The 19,915-nt window shown below is 55.4% G+C and overlaps 4 protein-coding genes across 4 annotated transcripts; 2 read left to right on the top strand and 2 right to left on the bottom strand.

Moving 5' to 3' along the window:
• Positions 1–2,724: 2,724 nt before the first annotated feature.
• Positions 2,725–4,389, top strand: SLC1A1 (Excitatory amino acid transporter 3; the record flags this gene model as incomplete). Its single annotated transcript, XM_037326149.1, has 4 exons — positions 2,725–3,013; positions 3,112–3,597; positions 3,658–4,164; positions 4,217–4,389. The coding sequence occupies 4 exons, from the start codon at positions 2,725–2,727 to the stop codon at positions 4,387–4,389; spliced, it is 1,455 nt and encodes a 484-aa protein (XP_037175241.1).
• Positions 4,390–5,047: 658 nt separating this feature from the next.
• On the bottom strand, positions 5,048–7,077 carry CGCA056_v010901 (uncharacterized protein; the record flags this gene model as incomplete). Its single annotated transcript, XM_037326148.1, has 2 exons — positions 5,048–6,233; positions 6,311–7,077. 2 exons carry the CDS (start codon positions 7,075–7,077, stop codon positions 5,048–5,050), a joined length of 1,953 nt encoding a protein of 650 aa, XP_037175242.1.
• Positions 7,078–8,000: 923 nt separating this feature from the next.
• On the bottom strand, positions 8,001–12,555 carry ATG11 (Autophagy-related protein 11; the record flags this gene model as incomplete). Its single annotated transcript, XM_037326147.1, has 4 exons — positions 8,001–8,171; positions 8,267–12,262; positions 12,316–12,427; positions 12,488–12,555. The coding sequence occupies 4 exons, from the start codon at positions 12,553–12,555 to the stop codon at positions 8,001–8,003; spliced, it is 4,347 nt and encodes a 1,448-aa protein (XP_037175243.1).
• A 669-nt stretch (positions 12,556–13,224) lies between these two features.
• On the top strand, positions 13,225–14,093 carry CGCA056_v010899 (uncharacterized protein; the record flags this gene model as incomplete). Its single annotated transcript, XM_037326146.1, has 3 exons — positions 13,225–13,390; positions 13,448–13,613; positions 13,721–14,093. The coding sequence occupies 3 exons, from the start codon at positions 13,225–13,227 to the stop codon at positions 14,091–14,093; spliced, it is 705 nt and encodes a 234-aa protein (XP_037175034.1).
• Positions 14,094–19,915: the final 5,822 nt, after the last annotated feature.

Raw genomic sequence — 19,915 nt, 5'->3', positions numbered from 1 at the left:
TCGCTCGGGAAGATAGAGATATTGTCGGACGCATAGAATGTAGATGGTCCACGTAGATTTAATCACATTCGTTTACCAGATCTTGTTGTTTCCTCGACCGTGACCGATGCATCAGATATGCACGCTGAGCAGTATTTCAACCGGAAGAAATCTGATGATGATATCTTATGGCAGCCCATCAATTGCAAATGCTCTTGGCACTGTGGCAGCTTGAAATCCCATGACCTCAAAGAAGGCCGAAGGCTAGTACCGATTGCCTTTAGTCTTCATACACGTTGAATCCCAATATCTCCTGTCATTGAGTACAATGGCTCCCACTCATCATAAGAGCGACCTGTGATGACTATTGTGGGGAGACCTTTACTAACAAGGATGCTGTTGAGGTCGTGGACGTGATTTATGGTCCCTTGACACGCCCATGTAAAGACTCCATGGCTGGTTACCGCTTTTGCAGATTTCGCAACTCGGTAAGCAACCCCTTCTTTCTGTGCGGAGTCATGAGCCCTTTCTCTCGAAGTAGAACCATTCCGTGATGCTTACGGAACTTGTGGGATGAACTGGACCCCCACGGTTGAATTGCATACGACATGAGGTTATGGACAGTCGGAAGACAACTGCTGGACTGCACATTAACCCCCATCAGGACCAGGAACATCAATCTGGAGAGCATCCTCCAAGGATAATGCAAGACGTTTTATCCGCATAAGTTCCCAGAACACTGGGTGACAAGCTCAACAACTCGAATGTCAGTGGTCAGACATTCTGCGCCCAGCCGATCTCACCCAGCATCACTGTGTCGCTGGTTCTCTGACGTTTCTTGGCGCTCGCTTGCCCACATGAGCTCCCTCAGCCTCCCTGCATGCCGTTACACTGTACGTAAGTAACAAACATCTGACCAGGGTCGTTGGCATCTCCCGACCGGCACCGGACAGTGGCGAACATCAACGACGCCCTGCGGCCAGCAAAAGGGCGCATCCCACAGCGTAATAACGTGAGCGGACAGGCCGCTTTGCTACGGCTACCGCTGGCTGATAGCGGAGAGGCAGAGGAAGCGAGCGGAGGTGGGTGAAAAGTCAGGAGCTCCGAAGGACCACGGCCAAGGCTTTACCACTGAATTTTCTTCCTCCTCCCCCACCCCCATGTCTAGATTTCGGAGCCCTCCCCCGACCCTCGTCCTCTCAGTTCCCGCCGAGCCTCTCGGCAATTCTTGGCGCGGCACGGCATCCGCCATGGCGGGCCAATGGGCGAGCGTCCTCCTCGCGCCAACGTCGTCCCAGAGTCATGTCTTACGCTGCCAAATGTGCACATCTTCTTGGTCTTCTTGGTGACGAGCCTTGGTGATTCTTGGATAACAATCCTTCTCAGTCAAAACTAGGTCAGCAACCCGAGGGATGCTTCTCGTTCGCCCGTTGCCCAGTAGTCATTGTCACCTGTCAGCATGAGGAGACGCTGAGGAGACGGATGTATGCTTGGCATGGTCTGCTGGGTTTTGGTGGAAACGAACCCTCTTCTTTACCCCAGATCGGGGAACCGATTGAAGCCTGTTGCAGATGTTTTCTAGAATATCGATCATTTGAGCGCTGCCCTCAAAGAACTGGTGAACTGCGATGGCCTGTCGAAGCTGCAGCGTTGCGACGCCGTAGATGAGGCTCTTCGCCCCCTGCGTGCTTAACCCATACAGGCCTCGTGCATCTGATTGAAGACGGCGGACAAGGTCCGTCAACGGTTACCGGGGCGGAAGGTCGCGATAAAAGCCCCTGTCGTCACCGCCAAGTAGACAATCAGGCCAAGGCCAATACCCAGACAAACACCCCAACGCAACAGACAGGCTCAGCCAGTCAGTTTCGACGGCATTATCTCTTGGTGACCCATTGGATTTCGCCCCAGGTGCCCCCTCTCTTTCAAAGTGTTGGTTTACGAGGAATGCATTCGTCGTCTCTTGATTCTGCTGTCTTGAGTGACATCTACAGCCATCTGTCACCAACCGGTCACGCCGGTGAACCTTATCGTGTTACACTCCAGGCTCGGTCAGATTTCGCCCTGTGTCTCTCCACTTTGTCTTGTTCATCCCACGTATCTTCGCCGAGACCTGTCCCCGACTCCCCAATCCGGACTCATGGATCACCCAAGAGTCCAAGACCACCCCAGGTCGCCCGGCCCTGCATCGAACGCGACTGGTGGGTAACGCGGGGATGTAATGGATCCTCTTACACCTTCCTTTCGCGTGAAAGATGCCAATTGCTGTGCCTTCTCTCAGCTACGATTCCCTGCCTTGGCGGCAGAGATATGCCACCCTCCACCCTATCTCGGTGGAATCCTACCCCAGAAAGCCTAGCCCACTCATCGGTCGCACACGCGAGCATCGGGTACACTTCTTGCTGAGGGGCCAAACTTGCTCGAAGATGTATCCGAATCTGGTCCTTTTGACCGCTCGCATCCGGCCCGGTCCCAGCTCGCCACACTGATAGACATGACTTCCCACCTGCACCTGCTCTTGCTCTCTCTTGGGGCTGGTCTGCCCCACGTACCGATTGTCTCTCGAGTATTTATCCTCACTTCGACCGCCGATCAGGGTCTTGGGAATACGTTCCCTCTCCCCTCGTCCTTTCCCTCAGTGCGGTGTCGAACTTATACCGGCTCGTCTCTGAAGTCCTGACTCCTGAGGAACCCGCCAACCACCGACGATAACCATCTTCAATCTCTGCTCCCCATAGGCGATTCAGGATGGAGAAGACAGAGATGGGTACGGCCAACAAGTCGGTCCCGGAGAACTCCTCCATGGACCAGGTGCAGCAACAGACCTCGATCGCCTCAGGGCAGTCTGTCGAGAAGAAGAACCCTTGGTGGCATCCGATCATCGAGCCTGGCTCTGCCATCCAGATCATCATCGCTGCCGCCCTTGCAGTCGGTATCGGTCTCGGCGTCAAGAGCGCTCACCCTGATATCCCCGACGCTGCGACCACGATCCTCATCATCCCCGGTAATCTCTGGCTGAGGGCTCTGAAGGCTGTTGGTAAGTTTTGTTCAACGTCCGTCCGTAATTGACGGCTGGTCTTTCTTTCGATACAGATCGATTGGTCGTAGGCATGTCAGAAACTAACACGACGCCAGTCCTACCAATGATTGTAACGGCAATGATCCTCGCAGTGCAAAAGCTCAAGGAGATCAGTCACGGTGGCGCAAAGCTGGCGAAATGGACAATCGGCTACTACGTCCTGACCACCATCGTCGCAATCGTCCACTCCATCATCATGACCTCCCAGGTCTGGGCTCGTTTGATGACCGTGGCTTCAGCAGAGTCGATCGCCGTTGACGGGATGTCCGAAAAGGACCAGGAAACATACGACGAACGTCAGGAGCAAGATATCCCAGCCACCGTGACCGAACTCTTCAACTCTCTCATCCCGGCGAACGTCGTCAATGCTCTCGCCTCAGACCACCTTCTTGCCGTTCTGGTATCTGCGGTGGTTGTTGGATATCTCATCGATGATCGCGATGGAAGATCTTCTCTCATGAAGGCTTGCAGGGAGATCGAGGCTATGATCCTCGTCATCATCACATTCTTGATCTCTCTGGCCCCTATCGCTATCTTCTTCCGTTAGTAGAATCTTGTCCTTGACAGCCCGGGTTCAAACTTACCAAACTAACATGAGCCAGTTATTCTCCCAAACATGTTTAAGCTTGATATCAACGACATTGGTGTCAACCTTGGCATCCTGATGGGCGGCTCCGTTAGCTCGATGTTAATCCACCTATTCGTGGTTCTACCGATCATTTTCTTTGCTTTTACCCGCATGAACCCCTATTCCTTGTGGCTCTCATGCTCACCAGCTTGGTTGACCGCGTGGGGAACTGCGTCGTCCGCCGCTACACTCCCCCTGACAATGAAATGCGCCCGCGAGAAAGGGAAGGTCCCCACCACCATTTCTAAATTTTCAGTGCCCCTCGGGTGCTTGATCAACATGGACGGCACGGCGATTTATTTCCCAATTGTCGTCGTGTTCCTCGCACAGACACAAGGCCATGTTCTCAATGCCGCAGACTACATCATCATTCTCTTGCTCTCGACCCTGGCGTCCATCGGCACGACCCCTATTCCCAGCTCTTCCCTCGTCCTGACCGTCATGATCTCCTCGAGTGTCGGCATCCCGCCTAGCGGCATGTGTACGTCATATCCTATTCCTTGCTGCAGATACTTTGCTAACCCCAACCCTAGACGGAGTGGTTGTAGCCGTGGACTGGTTCATCGACAGATTTAGAACTGCAACCAATGTGTCTGGCGACCTTTTTGCTGCCGTGATCGTCTCCAAGATGACTGGCATCACGGATCCCGAAGATGGATCCGAAGACGAGGTTACGGAGGTCAGACAAAACGACGAGCGCGTCTAAATCATTCGGTCGGAAAGATGGTGCGATAGATAATGCTGTACAAACGGAGCGAATACCATCTTGATCAAATCTTCTGGTGTTACCCCATGCTTCTTGATGATTTCCAGATATGAGATGATCTCTTTCGTGTGCGGGAGAGGGAAAGCCATTCAACTTATACGCAGTCGAACAACCTTCGGTGACACATAATGCGTCCGGTTTCGCGCGGTCAACAGTCGAAAATCCCGTAGACGATCGCTTATGGGCAAGGATGTCTGGGCGGTCCCACTCCGTGATCATTTCGAGCTTGTTTCGGCCTTGAGGACGACGGCGTATCGGCCAGTAAACCTTTCGCCGTGCTCAGCGACTTCGGCAGTGCGGCGAACTTTCGTCTAGCCGGCATCTAGAGCGGTGAGGTGTTGGTAGAGACGTATTCGACAGTTTCCCAAATCAGAATCAGCAGTCCTCTCTCCACCTTAGAGACTACGTTGTACAAACACATACCTCGCGGCGTAGACCTTAATCACGAATTAATCAGATAATCATCATTCGCTCGCTGAAGGTCAACGCTAAAAGTACACCAGACTTATTGAACGCCAGTCTATGCAACCCGTAGGCTTCCCCGTACGAAACAATTTCTCCAAAAAGCCCGGCTGTCCCAACGCCATTCCCTGAAGGCTCAAATCATCCTCCTTCGCTTGACCCTGTGCCAGTACGGCTCCCGATTTTCGCCCTCTGTGGTGACAACCTTCATCCAACCAATCTCAGACTCACCCATGTTTGGCTTATCCAAAAATGCCTCCTTCACGCCATCTACCAACTCGAGCCGTCTCTTCGACGTGTACTTCGGGGTCTTCGGCCCAATGCGTGCTCGATTGTCGCTTAGCGCTATACGCCGATCAGGCCTTTGTTGTGGAGCCTCTGGATGTCTCCACGAAAGCCTTAGTCTCTCCGGCTGAATCATGTTCCACAAGTCGCAGTCCTCGTCGCCCTCGAACCAAGGTTTCCATGGGGGCCATAGTCCTCCGCTCAGGTTCTTCATCACTTCGTATGGGCTTTCAAGTAGTTGTAGAGCAATGGCAGGGCTCCAGGGCGACAACGTGTGCGAGATTACCGGGGGATCAAACACCGACGATGCTGGGTAGAGGCGGAGCCCCGGCCGGAGCTGCGGGTCGTCCCAGTCGCCCGTCCAGCCCGTGTTGTCTGCGTTACGCTGGAACCCGGGCCACCAGGGCATGGGCGAGTGGCGTTCCCATTTGTCAAACGCCGTGGTGTCGAGGTGTACCGGGAGAACACTCTCGTCAATTTCGTCCTCCTTGTACGTCGTTGGTACAACACGCATCACCGGCTGAAAGTATCTCAAGCACGAATCCGTGACCAGAAGAATCTGTTTCCTTTTTCGAAACCCGAAGGTGGGATCGGCCCCCTGAGGTGTTTCGCCATACACCCTCATCTCATATACAAACTCCGCGTCGAGGGTTTGTGTATCAATGTCCTTAACATCGAGATTTCTCAGCTTGAATTTTTTGCGGTTCGGCCGGGTAAACGTGATGATCTCAGTGTGGAAGAAGTCCGCCAACATGTGCAACATCTCGTGGTAGCCGGCCTCTTTGGGCATTCCGGCATCTGGCCTGTTGCTACAGAGGGCGCGGAACATGCTCATCTTGCCCCAAATCTCTTCGTCGTCTGGGTCGGCGCATCTGGCCGAGTCGGCGAGAAGTTGGCTGTACATGCGAAAGCGTTTTGCCCGGCGGACAGCGTGATGAGCCCCCGTATTGGGATGTTCATACGTCATGTCGAAGAACCATTTTGCGGCTAGACACTTAATGTCTTTTGCCTTCGTGGGATTGTGCTCGACCAGCAACCTGCGAGGTTCTTATCGTCAGTATCGGTGTCTCATTTATTTTCTGCGAACGACAGATCAGGGAAAGATTCAACTTACGCCAGCGCATACCACAAGCTATTCTCGTTTTTCGGCGTGGGGCCTGCCCAAAACTTGTACTCCAGATTATCCTTCGAGCCAACAGGCTTGTCCTGAGGATGCATGAAATGCGGCTTGGCCTCGAAGCCGTAGCAAGCCAAGTCGTCAAAGATATCCTTGTCCTCGCGTTCCTTCGCATCCGAGACCATGAAAGCTGTAGGCAGCCCCGTCTTCCCCTTCCTAGGCCGGTCACACGCCAGCTGTGCCACGTCCGCACGCGCGTAATGGGCGTTAAACTGGTTCACGCTCAGGGGGACTTCAACACTTTGTGACCAAGTAGCCGAGGTGATGTCTTGTGGCAAGTCCCAATTTGTCAGTATATGGTTATTCGATTGCCACGGCTGAATTCGGACCCTGGTGTTGGGTGACCAATGCGGGTGACCTGGGCGTCGGATACCAGCTATCGTGTGTATGGCCGAAAGGACGCGCTTGTTTGCCTCGATGACGCGTTTCTGAGGGACGTCGCCCGGGATGATATCTATCTCGTTCACATTCTGTTCGTCACGCCATATGCGGTTGAGAACCCTATTGCAACAGTGGGTGAACAATTTCGGCTTCGGGCGGTAGCCAGTCGGGCGGGCTGTTGTTGAGTGAAGACCTAGAATTCTGTAAGCCAGCTGGACGTCGCCGTTGTCGGGCTTGCATCCTAGGATCTCCGTGACCGTGGGAAGCCGTCGTTCTATCCAACGTCCCCCTGGTGGGTTTGCGAAGTTGATGGCGTTGGCCATTTTGGAATGCTTAAATTTTGAAACGGTACTGGAGGTTTAAATAAATTGCTACTCGGGGTGGAAATGCCGAATTCATCATGAGACATAGTTGTCTTCCTGCATCTTTTATGTTTTCTGTCTTGATCGGATGGATGAGAAGACATCTTTCTGACCATTGTCTACTTACTCTTTGGAGATTGATTATCCACTTTGTACAGGGCAGGTTGTAAAAGAGCTTCATAACTGCAACACAATGAATCCTCTTGTCATTGTCATGTTAAAGACTCAAAGATATCCAAATGGGCTTTGTAGAGGGAAGAAGCAGCCCCGATGCCCATTGTCCATCATGATAAGGCACAATAGCCTTTGTTTACGCCTCTTTTGTGTTCAGTGAAACTTGACGAAATGCACGGTCTTGATATGGGAAACTGTCGAGGCATACGGTTTTCTCATGTTATAAACCCAGAGTTGACACATCACACGCAGAGAACATAGCATCGAATAACAGTGCAACCAATGATATATTTCTCTAAAAGGCGACTCTATCCCAGGCACGCCATGCAAATTGACCCAGGAAAAAAGAACGAAACCACAAGCTCGCACAATCTTTCTCTCCGCTGTTCACCATCCGCTTCTAAAAAAAACCTACAGCCCAAAACAAAATTCTCCAAGGGGCGGTGCTCCCATACTCCGTGACAGTCTTTCGCAAAGCGCGGGTATGAACAGGGGGTAAAGCCAAAAGCAGAACGCAAAGAGAGAAAAAGCTAGTAGTAAACATAAAGAACCCCCCAATGTCTCCATTCCAATCCCATTCCTTTGTTTTGTCCTCTCTGTCGTATGAATGCATGGAAGAAAAGAGGTACCAGTACATGATATAAACCAAAAGAACTCCGGGAAGCATCATGATGACGCCGACTACGAAACCCCCATAACGGGGCAACTTCCTATGAGTTGAAGATGTTGCGTCTTGTTGGGTCGCCTACCGCCGCTTCGTCGGACTCACTCCGCCGCTCTCGAAGCTCAGGTCGACGCTCCACAGCGAATCCCAGACCACGCTCCTCTTCGTCGGGCTCGAACTCTCCCTGCTCATCTGGCGACGGAGTCTCTGAGGGGATCTGGCTTTCTAACCGCCGCGCAAAGAGCGGAACGGGTATCAGCGAGGGAGCTGCGATTTTCACGGTCCAACGAGGGAATCGATCATGTTTCGTACCTCGGGCGACCTGGGCCTCTCCTCGGACGGGCCCTCGGTCTGCGGCGAGCTGGCTGAAGCCTGCCCTTGGTCTTGTCCATTCGACGACGGTCCTGCCAGTCCCCCTTGCGGCGGGCTGGTGCCCGTGGGTGTCTCCGGTGCCACGGCGCGGAGAGAGTTGGTCTCGCTGCCCAGGGCGTTGCCTTTGAGCAAAGCAGCTCCCCCAGCGCCGACAGCGAAGGGGATGGCCTTCTTCGAGTTAGAACTGCTCCGACGACTCTCCAAACTTCTGTTAAGCGCCTTGCTGACACCCTCAATGCTATTGACGCTGATCCTGTGCTTGTCCTTGCCGTTCGCCTGTGCGTGGGTGTGCATGTCGGCCATAGCCTCGACATTGTTTGTCGCTATTGTCGACTTGCCCAGACCAGGCGTCGCAGGCGCACCCGGCTTGTCTTCGTGAGCGTCGATGAGATACCACCTCAAGCCGTCCGACAGCTGGAAAGGGTTGTCGTCATCTTCGCCGTTGACGGAGTCGGTCTCGGCCGGCCTCGTCAGGCTCTTGGAGAGGTCCACAACGCGCTCTTGGATACGCGTGATGCGAGCGACGAGCCACTCGCGAGAGCGGAGTCGGTGGGCGTCGGTCTCGCGCAGGAAGTAGTGGGGGAAGCCGACGTTGAAAGCAGCCCAGGCGCCGGCTGTCTGGTTCCTAGTAGGCAGGAAGAGAGCGAGATCGCCCTCCTTGAAGTGCTTGAACGCAATCTTCTCGTGAGAATCCCTTTGCAGCGTGTGTGCCTTCTCTCTGTAGGCACGCGCGTCGCGCTGGAGCTTACGAGCGAGGTGCTCAACGTCCTTGACACGTCTGTAAACCGTCTCAGCGAACAAGTCCATGTCGAAGCTACCCAGCTTGGTCATGAAGGCTTCGTATTTCTCAGACTCGACATCGGCATCGCTGCCGTTCATCCAGTACAACAGGTCCAGGTCGGTGCTATCGGCCAGAGTGCGACTGGTGAGCATGCCAGAACGGCGTATCGTAGACTGGCTTGGGTCGGAGGAGTCGTTGGCGTTGTGGATCTGGCTCATGGTTCCCCTCTCGGATCTCGGGACCTTCTGGATAGTCATTGTAGATTCTTGGCGGGTGACAGAGAACCCGAGTCGCTCCAGTAGTCGACACAGGCGATCGTTGTGAGAATACAGACGCTGCGTCAAGTCCTTGGTCTTCTCTGACCTGGTGTCGAAGTGGCCAGTGACGGTCGTGAGTTTGGCCTGGGAAGCCTGCAGCTTCTCCTTGTAGAGACGCAACTCCTCTTCCAGGCTGCCCACTTGAGACTGTCTAGAGGCAAGCTCCTCCTTGATGGAGGTAATGCGCTCTTCTTCCTCGTCAAGCTTCTTCCGCAAACTCTCCGAGCCCGTCTCGCCGTCGGCAATCTTGGCCCGCAGCTGGTCAAGCTGCTCTCGGCTCTCGGCGGCCTCTTGTTCAAGAGCAGCAACTCTGGCTTTCTCACCATCCAGGTTCTCCTTGAGATGTCTTGAGGTCTCTTCCTCGGCCGCGAGCTTCTCCTTAGTCTCGGCGATCTCCGTCTTCAGACTCTTGACATGCTCTTCGGCCTGTTCGAGATCGGCCTTCAAAATCGACTTGTCGTTGTCCAGGGTCTTCAACTTGGCAGCAACATCAGTAGCCTTATACACGAGTGCTTCGATCAGATCATTGAGGTCTTCGGTAGTATCGTCGTTCGGCGAGAGTTGATCGTGGATGTCGCGAAGAGCCTTAAGCTGTGTGTCAACCGTCTCTTGAGCAGAGCTCAGACTCTTTGTCAGCTTCTTGGCTTCATCGTTCGTGCTCTGAAGCTGCTTTTCGAGAGCCTCGTTCTGCTCCCTTTGCAGACGCGCCTCATTGCGGAGGAAGTCAACCTGGCCCTGGGTCTTGAGGGAGTCGTCCTTCTGATCCTTTTGCAGGCGATCGATCTCGGCCTCCATTTCGTGCATCCGCTCGATGTAGGTGGCCTTCTCGTTCTCCCTAGACTCGCCAAAGTTCTCGATGTCGTCCTCGGTCTCCTCAAGGCGCGCCTTAAGTCCCTTGATCTCGTTTTCGAACGATTTCCTCTCTATGACGAACTCTTTCTGCAACGCCTCCATGTTCTCGAGTAGCTCCTTCTTGGTGGCGTTGGCCTCCTCCATCTGAGCCCTAGCCGCCTCCACCTGGGATTTTGCCTCGTCCACCCGACCCAAGACTTCGTTGTGCTCCGTCGTCCGGGCAGTGAGATCTTTCTCGAAGGCGGCTGCCTTCTCCTTCTCCGCATTGAGCTCATTCTCGAGCTGCTGAATTTTCTGCAGAAGGGCCTCAGAATTGCTAGCTGCGCGGCGGCTGTCTTCCGGTGGCACAGATCTGACAGAGTTCGTGGAATCGTTCCTCTCATGACCGAACAGTCCGCCGATGCCAGGGCGAGAGGAGGCTTGGCTCTGCCTATGAAGTAAGTCCTCTAACCTGCGCACACGACTTTCTGCAGTCTTGAGCTTGTTCTGGAGTTTAGTGTTGTCATCTCGAAGCGTATGGTTCAAGTCGTCGTCTCCACGAATCATCAGGCCACTACGCCCGAGGGCAGCCTCGTGGACACTCCCGTTCTTGAATGCCTTCAACCTCTTTGACTGCTGCTTCGTCGGGTTGCTCAGCTCATTGACAAGCTTCGTCACGTCCTCGATGATCGCCACCTCAGCCTGCTGTCTCTGGAGGTGTTCCAGGAATTCCTCGAGGTCGCGCTTCACTATACTGGGCCAAGGCTCCTCCTCTCCTAGTAAGTTGACCTCCAGACCAAGAATGTTGGCTTCCAAATTGTCGCGGCCATACATGCTGCCCACCATCTTGTGCCACTTTCTTCGCCTCTTCGATTCCTCGTCCTGAAACAGAGCCATCTCGTTGGCCAGCGTCGATGAGTCCGTCTTGATCTTGTCGGACCACTCCCGGCGGCGGATCGCCTCCGAAGCGAAGGAGGCATACATGTAGGGTAGCTGATTGATGAGCCTCAGGTAGTCAAAAGTCGTCATGACGTCCTCAGCCTGGTTCAGAATTGTAATCTGATTCTTAACGCTGCTATGCATGGATGTAATCTCAGTGATGTTCCGCATGAAATCGACCGAATCCGCTGCGATGGTGTTGCGCGCCTCTGTGGCGTAGTGCAGCATGTCAGCCATCTCTACAGCGCGCTTCTTCAGGCTCGGAATCAGACGCGACGTGTGGTTCTCTGCCGTACGCGAGGCCTGCAGGACATTCGCCTGGGTGTCGGCATACTCCAGCATCGTGCTGTGGTCCGTTTCTATCTTCTTGGCCACAGCCTCGATATCCTGAAGCAGCTGCGCCGCCTCTCCGCTTCGAGCCAAGGAAGACCGGCCAACAAGGTTGTCAAACTCCCCAAAGAGCCGCTCCACCCCGGCGTACATCTTGTCGGCCGTTTTGTCGAGGTCTGCCGCCTTGGCGCTGAACTTCTTCAGCAAGGTCGGCGCCAGCTTGCCGGACTTCCTTGCCGTGTCGAGATCGATCAGGTCCTCGAGCGTGGCCTGCTTCTTCTTGAGGTCGCGCGATGTCATGAAGCGCACCATTGCGGCCGAGATGGGCACGCTGCGCGCCACCTCCAGACACCGCTCCCAGCTCTCCGCCAGCTGCTCGAACTCGCCCATCGACGGCTCCACCCACTTCTTGAGCTCCGTGTACTTCGGGTCGATCTGCTTGACACTAATCTCGAGATTGGTCACCGCCGCGTCGAGGCACTTGATCATGACATCCATCTCGCCATAGCGGTCCTGCACCTCTGCGGTCAGGCGCGCAGAGTCACCCACGATGCCGAGGGCCCAGGCCTGTCTTTCCTTATAGAGAGCCTGCCATTCGGACAGCACGCGGATGTCGCCGATGTAGTTCGGGGCGTTGGGGACGGTGTAGCGTTTCGGGAGGGGCACTTCGGACTTGGGAGAGGGTCCGCCGGGGGACGTCGGTGAGGATATCCGGATGTCGTAGACGTAGATCTCCGTCTAGAGGGTTGTCAGCTTGCGCTCCTCGCCTTCGAACCTTTGAAGCCTGTTACCTCTTGATGCAGTGTCTGCAACTTCACCGCCCGTCCTTGGGAAGTCAAAGCGACGACCTGATGCGCGGGAATCGACGTGCTCCTCGCAATCCACGCCTTCAGCTCATCGAGCCTAACACCAGAGAGTCAGTCTCCCAAAACATTGCCCCGCAACAGAAAGAAGATATCCTACGCGGCAAACTGCGTTGTGTCCACCTGCAGGCGCTGGCCCGTATGGGCAATCAACACCTGCGTCGCCATCCCGGAGCATCTCCCGGCCTCAGCTGCGATAGCTGGCCCGCCGCTCGGTCTCGGGGTATGTTGACGAAGACTCTCGTGGCCCGCCTAGCTTGTCTTCGAACGTTGCGTTTCGAACTGCTGTTGCGGTACGCGAGGACAACAGCGGTCGTCTTCGTGTTGTCGTCCTCGTCGTTGGGGGCGCCGGTCGGTGGGAAGGATGCAGGACGCAGCGGTTCTTGCAAAGGCGCGAGCGTTCGTTCCGCCGGGCTTCCAAAAAAGATGACCGCTGAGGCGCCCGGAGCTCGTGCAGGCTGCAAACCCGCTAAAAACCTTGGTGGGCGTAGCGTGATGTCGCCTCGTGATCCTTGTTGTCATTTGATTGGGTGGTCTGGGGAAAGGCTCACTCCAGCCACAGATAACCCAATAATCGCGGCTGACTCGCCCGATAAGAAAAATCACAGGCAAGCCAGGAACGATGCACCAGCCACACTGCCACGTTTTTGGCTCCGGACTTGCAATCCCAGCGCCAATCCATCCCCGCCGGAGCTTGTGATTTCGGGCGAGTTCAATCTAAGAGTCGCGTACCGCGTTCCGAACGCGGGCGGACATATTCGGGCTCACTCCACGGAAGCAGTCAACGAGGAGGGTCCGCATTCCCCAGCCCGATGCCAGACACGCACACCGACGAACATGGATGAGCCTCAAACCCAGGCGACCTCAACGTCCAAACAGGAAGACGAGGTGCCGCCCTACCTGTTATCCAAAGATGAGCAGCGCGTTCTGGAGCTCTACGATGAGCTGCGCGACCTCGAGGTGAAGATTGCCCTCGTCAGAGCGCAACAGAGTTACAGACCAGGTACTTCTTCCCCATTTAGTCCATGCTTCTGGATTTCTTTCTCACATGACGAACCAGATTCTTCAGCTCCAGACAGCCAAGATGATGTGCGAAAAGCGCAGGAGGACGCGGCCAAGGCGCGTGCTGGATGGCTCTTGAGGAACGATATCACGGATAGCGTCATGACCGCCAACCCCATCCTCAAAGCTGTGCATGGAAGCACACAAGCCACGCCCATTGAAGTGTAAGCTTACTCCCGCACTCGGAATCCCTCACTCGGGCTTCATTTCGTTTACTTGCTGTTCTTCCCTTGTTATGGAATCTGTCAACCCCACCACTAACACACCCAAGGGACCTTTTACCGCACATCAACTCCCGCGATACCTCGTCCGTCGCCCTCGCGCAGACATCTAATGAGATCCGCACGACTCTCGACAAACTCACTGACGTCGAGGCCGAGAGCCTCCGTGTCGGCCGGCGCAACGTCGAACTCACCGCCGAGGTGCTCCGATTAGCGGAGGAGGCTGAGAGGAGGAAGGCCGGCGAGACCGACGATCCGGCCGTGCAGGCCCAGATGGCAAGCTTACAGGCCGAGTTGAAAGCGAGCAGACAGCGGTGGAAGGTCATGAAAGGGACTGCGAGTGCCGTCGTGGCCGGGAGCGGTGTTGATTGGGCGAGGGACGAGGAGTTGAGAGAGATGGTGCTGGATCCTGAGAATGACTGATCGATGCAGAGCCCGTCAATCGGCAGTGGTTCTCTCTGGCTGGCAGCCTCTCACCGAAATGAATATTGACGCGACATCTCACGCTGGCAGCAGCATTGGTGGAGTCGGTTCAGACATGTGGCCTGGGCCCGACGTATCGCGGACGTTCCGATTTTCGTTACTTCATGACAGAAACACGCTGCTCCATTGCCCGAGGCCAAATTGGGTTCGTAAGGACGTGGCCAAGGTGGACCGGAGTCGGCTCTGATCCGTTGTCTACGATCGCCAGATGCACAGTACCTGACGTATGCAGGTACGGACCGTACGGGACCCTAGGAGATCTCACGGCTACAATTGCTCCTTTCTAACAGCAGGGCAGACAGAGGACCCTAGATCACGGTGCTCGCCCTGCCCTGCGCACGATCGATCAGTCGTGCCTCGCCTCCGACTGCGCGGCACCGGCACTTTTGGCCTTTTCGTTTCCCAAACTCATGTTCGGCCCCTGCCGCCCCCACACAATCTCACCACTCAGAGGCTCGGAGGAAGCTTGACAAGGCTTAGCGTAACCCAGGCGCTATGACCACCGTGAATAGTCACGTGAGCCATGGTCCGCCGCCAACCAGTGCCTTTGATGATAGCATTGAAGATGTCGCGATCTTGTTGTAATGAAGAAATTTTGAGCGACCCAAATGCGCACGTGGAAGCTCTGCCGGTACAAGGTCTCCCAATAAGAATTCTAAGTTATTTGATTGCAAGTAGCCCGATGCATGCGTCGGTGCAAGCCAGCGCGCCACTGAGGGGAAGCACGCGATATCCTCTCAGAAGACGTTGCGGAAGGTTTGGGGTCATCCACAAAGTCAACGGAGGAAAAGAAAGAGAGGGAGCAGTCGAGGAAACCACAGACCGCAGAGGTTCGGGGGAGGGCAAAGCTCCCCGTCAGTCAAGCTCTGTCTTTGCAGACCAGATCAGCTCGGAGGGAGTGGAGCTGATTGGCGTTGGCTTACACTGCAACATGTACCTTACCTTACTTTCGCGTGCAGGTCAGGTCGTGAGAGTGGGCAAGGCGACTGACAGTGTACCGCCGTATGGTTTGGGAGGGGGTGTGTGTGAGAGAGGAGAGTGTCCTCAGGGAGGGCGAAATTTGCCGGGGGAGCATCAGGTACAGCACAGTATCAGCAAGACAAAAGGTGACTAGCCCAGCGAAATTGCCTGGCCCCGTGTATCCGCTGCAGGTCGCGAGTACTTTGCGCACTTTGCTGGCCAGCGCGCCGCCTATCCCATTGCCAGGGCCCTCTCTTTGGTGCCAGCCAAACAGGGAACAAGCGAGCAAAAGCAAAATGGCTGGGCCCGGCGGGCTGTCTGGAATGTGCGGAACCGTCGTACTCCTGGCAGACTTGGCCTGTCTGGCCATGAGCCATGGCAAAGTGCTGTGCCGGCCTGTGAAGTTGCAGAAGCCGCCTGCATTGGCAGTGTGCATTGTAGAGGGGTCTCTCTGACCGTGGTTGCAGGCATTACCCAGCATGGCGCCTCGAGGGTACACATGACGCCCGCACATTTCTGCGCATAACAAAGTATTCCCACTCTTCTCTCACTGCCGAGAGCGTTGCACTGCCTGGCTGCTTTGCCGTACCCCCAACTGAGGAGCTTAGGCGGAGGCACAGAGACGAGGCCGAAATACAGCGAGGTGCGCCGACGACCTCGGCGTTCTGTTGCATGTCCATTGATTGATAAAGCTCCAGAGAAGCTGAGCACGCAGCGCCCTTATCCGCAGCTGATAGCTTGATAGGCCGGCGATGCTACCGTTTGACCTGATTCGCCTTGTTGTCTCTGAAGTAGCAGCTTGGACGGATGAGCATCCGTAGCATTCATTCAATTGTCGAGGCCAGTCGGTGACCAGGATTGCCTAAGGTGGTCAATCAGTCTGTATCGTCTATTGTTAGCATCCGTATGATTCCAGCACGTGCTACAGACTGGCCTCTGGGTTTGAAGAGGAAGAGGGGAAAGAGCAGCAGTTGTTGGAGCACAAGGGAGGCTGGGGAGCCCAGAGAGTACCGTCAGCTGGGGGCGAGAGTGATTGGGCGCAGTCGCCCAAGCTGATTCCGGTCGTGGTGGACCAGTTTCGAGGTACTTCGCGCCTTGTAGCGGTACATGGCAATCTCGTATGACGATACATGGGGCGTATGCATGAATAAAGTACCCGAGTTTTGTTTCGGCCATCTCAAGTGATCCCCATCAGTGATCAGTCAGTCATTATGGCCTCCCGGTCGTCCCAACGTCGCATCTCCCTGAGCAACGCAGCGCAGTCCGTTCGGTGCAGTACATGGCTGCATTTGATGCCGTCTCGTCAAACAGTCGAGTGTATCCGTACGACCATAGAGAAAATGTCTCTGTTTCCCTGCTGGATCGAGGCAGTGTGCCTTTGCAACACGGTAAAAGTAGCTAGGATTGTGTCGTCAATGGTGACAAGCAGCTGGGAGCCGCCTTGTGTTGCACGAGGCTGGTGCTATTGCTGCTCATGTCGCGGGCGGAAGGTTTCGAGGTCTCGTCAAGTCGCGTTGAACCTCGGTGTGGATGCGCCGATGTAAGGTAGGAACCTCGCCGGAAGTCAGCTAATGGTGTTGCAGTTTGGGCTGCACGGGACAGCCACTACTGGAGTAGCAGTATGTATCCTGTCTAACCGCGTGGATTTGCAACCCAGGTCAAGCCTGGCATGGAGCGTTTGTCGAGAACTCTGCGCTGAAGTACTGGTGGGCTTGGTGTGCTTTGGCAGACGATCTCGTTAGTTGGTGTGATGATGATAGGACAAGCCACTTGAAGGAGGGGGAATGGACAAAGTATGTCGAGTGGTGTTTTAGTGTGGGCGAGATTGCGCAGCGACGTCCAGACACAGTGTGTGCGCGTAGGGTGTCTCGTCTCCAACGCGACGACTTTGCAGTCATCCAAGAGTACCCAGAGGTGGTGCCCCATCTGTTTCCTCACCTCACACACCAGACCAGCTCAAGCTAGTTGGTAGTAGTATTAGGTCTTGGTGTTTTTTTGGTGAGGATATCCGGATGCTGCGAAGCTTGTCGACAGATGACGCTAAATGGAGAAAGCCTCTAAGCATGAGGTCACCAGCATCCACGGCCCCAGCAGATAGGGACAAATCTGGTCCTCTTGTTATACGTGAGGTCTGTCGTATTCAAAGTTTGCGTTGATAGGGTCTTTGTAAGTGACGCAGTCCCAAAATTTTAACACATCAGATGCAGTCTCGTCGAGTGCCAGGAAGGCACTGCTCACATTAGCCGAATGACCTTGTCCCAGTACAGTGAGAAGGGGCGAGAGCTGAGTGTGGAGGGGACGGTACAGCAGGGGTTGAGGCGAAGCCTGTTGCTGATTATTGATTTCTGGCTCCTGGCAATCACCTCCGAGTCCCGTCTTCTCTGGCCTGCGCGACGCGGACTATGCTGATTTCCCTTCGTCTAGGAGCAAGGGACCTGCGGCGGCAAGGCGACTTGCAAGCTGGGCCAACCTGCCTATCAGCAAGTCAATTGGCGGTAGGGGGGCAGCCTTAGCGCCGGTGAAGAAGAGGAAATGATTATGCCTGGCCGAGTCCTGGTTTGGTCAGTGGTGGTAGGCGTGTCACTGCGCGTGCTTTCGGCCTGGAGGTGTCCGTATCCGCAACAAGAGGTGAGGGAATCCGTACGGTACGCTGCCATGGTATGGTCCATGGCTTGCTTGGTTGAGGGAGGGAGCTGGACTGCAACTCGACCAGGTGAGGTATCCGTAGAGGAGGGTGCAAGTAACATGGACTGGCGCAGAAATTTCTGGGCATTGTGTCCGGGTTGCGAGAGAGGAGCCGGCTGTTTTAAGTGATGCAGAGGAGCGAAGAGCAAGATTTGTGAGTGACGGCCAAAGAAATCGCGGGTGCTGATCCGTGTAAGTGGAGTGGACGACCTGGAGCCGTACGCGCAAACGAAGCCTCCAGGCAAAGTTGTCCGTGTCTGCGAGGGCCTTCCTACGCATGTTCGCATGCCAACGACTCAAAGCCAGCGATGCAACAGCTCCTCATCCACAGCAAAATGGATCGGACGAGACCAGGAAAACACTGAAATGACGGGAGCGCAAAATTGAAAAGACTGTCCGGTGGCTGCGGGCTGCGGGATGGGAATTGGAGCTCTAGGAGCTGGAACTGGAAGTGAAAGCTAAGGATGGTCTGTGTGGATGGAATATTGTGGTTTGTGCCAGGTGCAGCGCAGTGCAGGTGACGGAAGGCGGCGGCAGGTGGGGTCAATGGCAGAACACTGAACCAGCCAGCCAGCCAGAATCCGGATCTGAAAGTGAGGGAAAATAAAAAGCACTTCGAAAGGCCGGTGTTGCGTGCAAGGAAGGCGGGATGCCTGGCAGACGGACGGACAGACATGGAGAGAAAAGATAGGTACATTGGCCGGAGGCAAAGGGAAGGCGCGACAAAGTAGCCAGTGCGAAAACCAGTCCGAGGCGGGAGGTACAAAGCGTAAGTACAGTACTTTGGTGCGGAGTTTCGCGCGCACTTTGTACCTGTACAGTACCACACATTTATAGCAGCGACTGGCAATAGAACGCGACAGGAGAGCAAGGAGGTGCCAGGTGCGAGGGGGGAGGCGAGGAGAGGATAGGTAAGGTCAGGTACAAATGGATGGGCAGGAAAGACGGGACGGAAAGAAGAGTGGAAGATGGCGGCGACGTGAGGCAAGGCAACGGACGCAGCAACGCACGCAACGCACCTGGCAGTAAGGTAGGTAAGGTAGCAAGCAAAGCAAGGCAAGGAAGGAAGGTGAGGCGGCACAGGCACAGCTGCCACTTGCCAGTGCCTGGCTGCTGTCGCTCTTGCTGTTGCTCTCCCATTACCGCTTCTCGCTGCGACTGCCGATTTCGTTGTCTCTGCCTGCGTCCTACATACGCATACGTCCCGACGTCCTCTCACCTCTCTCTCTGCGCGTGCCCACGCCAGGCCATGCCATGTCTGGTTTGGCCAACCTACGCAACGTACTGGTTGCGTGCGGGCACACACCGCGTACCAAGCAGAGGTAGGCGCAAGGTCCCTTCCCGTACTAGCCAAGGCCAGACGATACATGGCGCAAAAGCAGCAGCAAGCTGATTGACGGTCCCCCGCCTTTCCCTGACGGTAGGAGGAAGGGGTAAGGTAGGAAAGGAAGGGTAGGTGGAAGGAACGGGAGGTACCTTCCCTGGTCTTGTCCGCCGGGAGGTACATGACACACTACCCGCACCTTCCCACCATACCGTGCTTCCCTGACGGATACTGCGCGCTTTTACTATGTAGACAGTAGGTACTGGCACGGCAGGTAGACTGACTTGCTTGCACTTGCACCTACTTGCTGGAGGGGGTGATGGGTAAAATGGGTGGTGGAGGATGGGGGAAGGAAGGGAAGGGGACTCTGGACTCCTCTGGCTGGTCTTCCACCTCACCTCCCGCCCGCGTCAGTCCTCGCCCTCACAGTTCAGGGAGGGAAGCCGCGCCCACCCATCCTGCTCTTGCTGTTTCCACGGTCCTTCTCCTCTCTCTCCTGCCTTTCGCTCCTCCTTTTCCGCGTGTGCCCAGTCACACCTCCCAGTATTTTCTCCCGGCTGCTAGAGTCCTTTGCCCAGTGCGCCAGTGCGCAGTCCAGTTTTCGCCTGCTGCACCCATTCAGCAGCCAGAACTAGCCCAGCCCAAGGCCGCCAGACCAAGCAAGACCAAGGTGACCCCCTTCCCCTTCCCCTTCCACTTCCCCTTCCCACAGTGCCACCCCTCGTCCTTACCCCCCCCAGTCGCAGTCGACCGCAGAGTCCCAGGCTTCCCAGCAAAAACAAGTGCGAAAGGC

This window comes from Colletotrichum aenigma, assembly GCF_013390185.1.
Source record: "Colletotrichum aenigma strain Cg56 chromosome Unknown KSG_Cg56_contig07, whole genome shotgun sequence".
NCBI lineage: Eukaryota > Fungi > Ascomycota > Sordariomycetes > Glomerellales > Glomerellaceae > Colletotrichum > Colletotrichum aenigma.
The sequence above is the reverse complement of the archived record's forward strand: the minus strand, read 5'-3'. Positions and strand labels throughout refer to the sequence as shown.